Source organism: Habropoda laboriosa, unplaced genomic scaffold (assembly GCF_001263275.1).
Source record: "Habropoda laboriosa isolate 0110345459 unplaced genomic scaffold, ASM126327v1 scaffold698, whole genome shotgun sequence".
NCBI lineage: Eukaryota > Metazoa > Arthropoda > Insecta > Hymenoptera > Apidae > Habropoda > Habropoda laboriosa.
Window position 1 is genome coordinate 50317 of NW_017100789.1, and position 2729 is coordinate 53045.

At 30.9% G+C, this 2729-nt stretch overlaps 1 protein-coding gene across 1 annotated transcript in view; it reads left to right on the top strand.

Annotated features, from left to right (window-relative positions):
• The first annotated feature begins 1355 nt into the window (after positions 1-1355).
• The window catches only part of LOC108577241, a 2328-nt gene continuing 954 nt past the window's right edge, over positions 1356-2729 (top strand). The window contains 4 exon segments of the mRNA XM_017940374.1: positions 1356-1667; positions 1776-1951; positions 2013-2125; positions 2200-2696. Coding sequence (XP_017795863.1) covers positions 1371-1667; positions 1776-1951; positions 2013-2125; positions 2200-2696 — 1083 coding nt within the window. The 5' untranslated portion in view covers positions 1356-1370.

Sequence of the window (2729 nt, forward strand, 5' to 3'; positions counted from 1 at the left end):
TTAAAAAGGCGAAGATTCTAAGTCGAAAACAAGGCAATAAAAAGTAAAAGCAAGTTCTTAGATTGAAAGACTACGATTGCCGTGGTGTCATAAAATTACTACTGCTACGAAACGAACGAGGAATTTCCAGACCCGCGTCTGGAAACGTACTAATCCCAATGACTTAACATAATGAATAATTAATTTTTTGATAAACAATTGCATTTCTTCATTTTTCCTGATGTTCAAGTTCCTTCCTTCATTTCTATGGTGTTCTGGAAGGTCCGTGTGTAATTCATACGAAAAGAATATTAATTTTTCTAATTTTTAATAAAAGTTGTAAACAATTTCAGACTAATTTACTGAATGTAATGGTTAATTCAATGCAAAATTAATATATTAAGCTGTTTTATTAAGTTAAAGCATGCAATAATTTAATTTAAGACTTCCAATAATTAGAAACAACCATCTAAATTGTTATGTAACAAGAATTATTCTATAATTAAAATACTTGAAAATAAACCAAAAACTTTATTTTACGATCTACATATCAGTAATGTTAAAGCAATTAAAAATTTAGTGTAAGTATTATTTATTTTGATCTGCTTAGTATGTGCAATTATGCTCTAATTTATAATAAATATTATTGAAAGCGAAAAATTCAAAGAATTCTTATTACATATACATACAGTCGAGTCTCTTTTTATGCGGTAGATACGTTCCAGAGAAAATCGCATATAAAAAATTGCACTAAAAAAAACATAGCTTACATGTACTACGCGTGCTATCCATATAGTATATGTATACGGGGAACTCCCGAATTTGCATGAAATATGCACACCGCATAACTTCAAAACCACATTAAAAAGATACGCATAAAAAACATGCATTAGAAATATTTACATAGTAGAGTCATCTGTTAGTTTTTGTTGAATTTATAACGCATGAACAATCATTGTTGATAGTTGATATCATAGGACTTGTTTTTGAATTTATTTTTGTATAAAAATAAACAGATAGGATTTATTATAATACACAAGGATTGTATTCATTAATTTTATTTATTTGGCATATAATTATTTTTTGCATTATCTTCCTTTTATTAATTGATTAAATAAAATTCAAACTTAATCCTTATCGTTTGCTATATGATTTCAGTAGTTCCTTAGAAAATTGGAAAAATGGAAAATGGAAAATCTAGCCTATGATATTTCGTTTATTTCTCAAATTTTTACTATGTATGTTCCAATATTCCGTCGCATGTTTAAATGATCATTCTAACGTTATCCTCGAGTCGTTGACTAGTTTAATCAGATAACACCTAAAGTTATTGATTAATTTCAGAACGCCGAAAAGCATGCGCGTTTTTCTTACATGTAAACGGTAAGAGGATGATGTTTTACAAAGTCTTGCGAGTCTTTTTCCATTTTTTTATGATCTTGTATTGCTGTGAATGTATGTCCGCTGAAACGTTAACAAGGAAAAATGAAAAACGAAACAGCCTCAGAAATAATTATCAGATGTGCCTCGACAGTTTTAAGATTCACGAAGATAAAATTATTCGAACGCAGGAGTCTCGCGAGATGGGTGCCAAGTATTTGAAAGAATTCGACGTGAATTCTAGGGAAGAATGTTTAAAATTTTGCTGTGATACAGACAATTGTGACGTGTTTATTTTTGAAGAAAAGGTATACATACATTTATTTGAAATAAAATAAAGAAATATCACTTTATTTGGTATTAACTCCTAGATCGTTTACATTCCACTAACAATAAATTAATCGTGTATCATACAGAAACCTGGAAGTTGTTATCTTTTCCAATGTGGCCCATTGCATGACTTTAAATGTAAATTTACCAGTCATGCAAATTATAGTAGTGCAGTGCGTACCAATTATAATACAAAAAGCAATTCACAATGGGAGGAGGAAGTTAGAATTTCTCAACAAGAGCATGAATTAAAATCTCTCAGGTAAAATTAGTTCTTCACTAATTTTTTAAATATGATAATGATCAACATTTCTTGTGTATAGAAAATTGGCAGATCCAGCACTAGCAGAATATTCTTTTACAGAACCTCCCATAAAATTAATTGCAACTTTGACACCAAAACTGTCATTAACAACATCTCCACCTATTAAACAAGGTATTTGTAAATAAAAATCTTGCAATCTATAATTGCACAAATAGAAAAAAACTAACATTTTTTTTGTGTATTAGTTTGTAGTAGGAATCAATATGAGTGTCGCTCATCTGGCGATTGCATAGCAGTGTACAATGTATGTGATGGTATTCCACAATGTGCAGATGGATCTGATGAAGCAGCAGATATAGTATGTCCTACAGAAAAACCAACAATTTCCCCTTCTATGATTCAAGGACCTCAACCACCCCCACCACCATTACCTGTTGATATCATAAAGTATCGACAAATGGTTGATCAGCGTAAACCTCTTGCTCCACTTTATGCTCATGTTCCAGAGGTTAATCCTTGGGAGTTACCTAATTTAGCTCATCAAATGATACCACAGCAACAGCCTCTTCTATATCCAGCACAACAGATGGAAGTACCTCAAATGCATAAAGATTTTGGTGCTCCAGGATACCAGTGGGATTATCAACCCCTGTATGACCAGAACAAGGACCTTTATAATCCTGTTAATTCTTTCCGTGAACAAAACAATTTGAATCCTTATGAACGTGAGTGAAACAATTTAGAAATATTTATAATATAAATGAAATGATAAAAT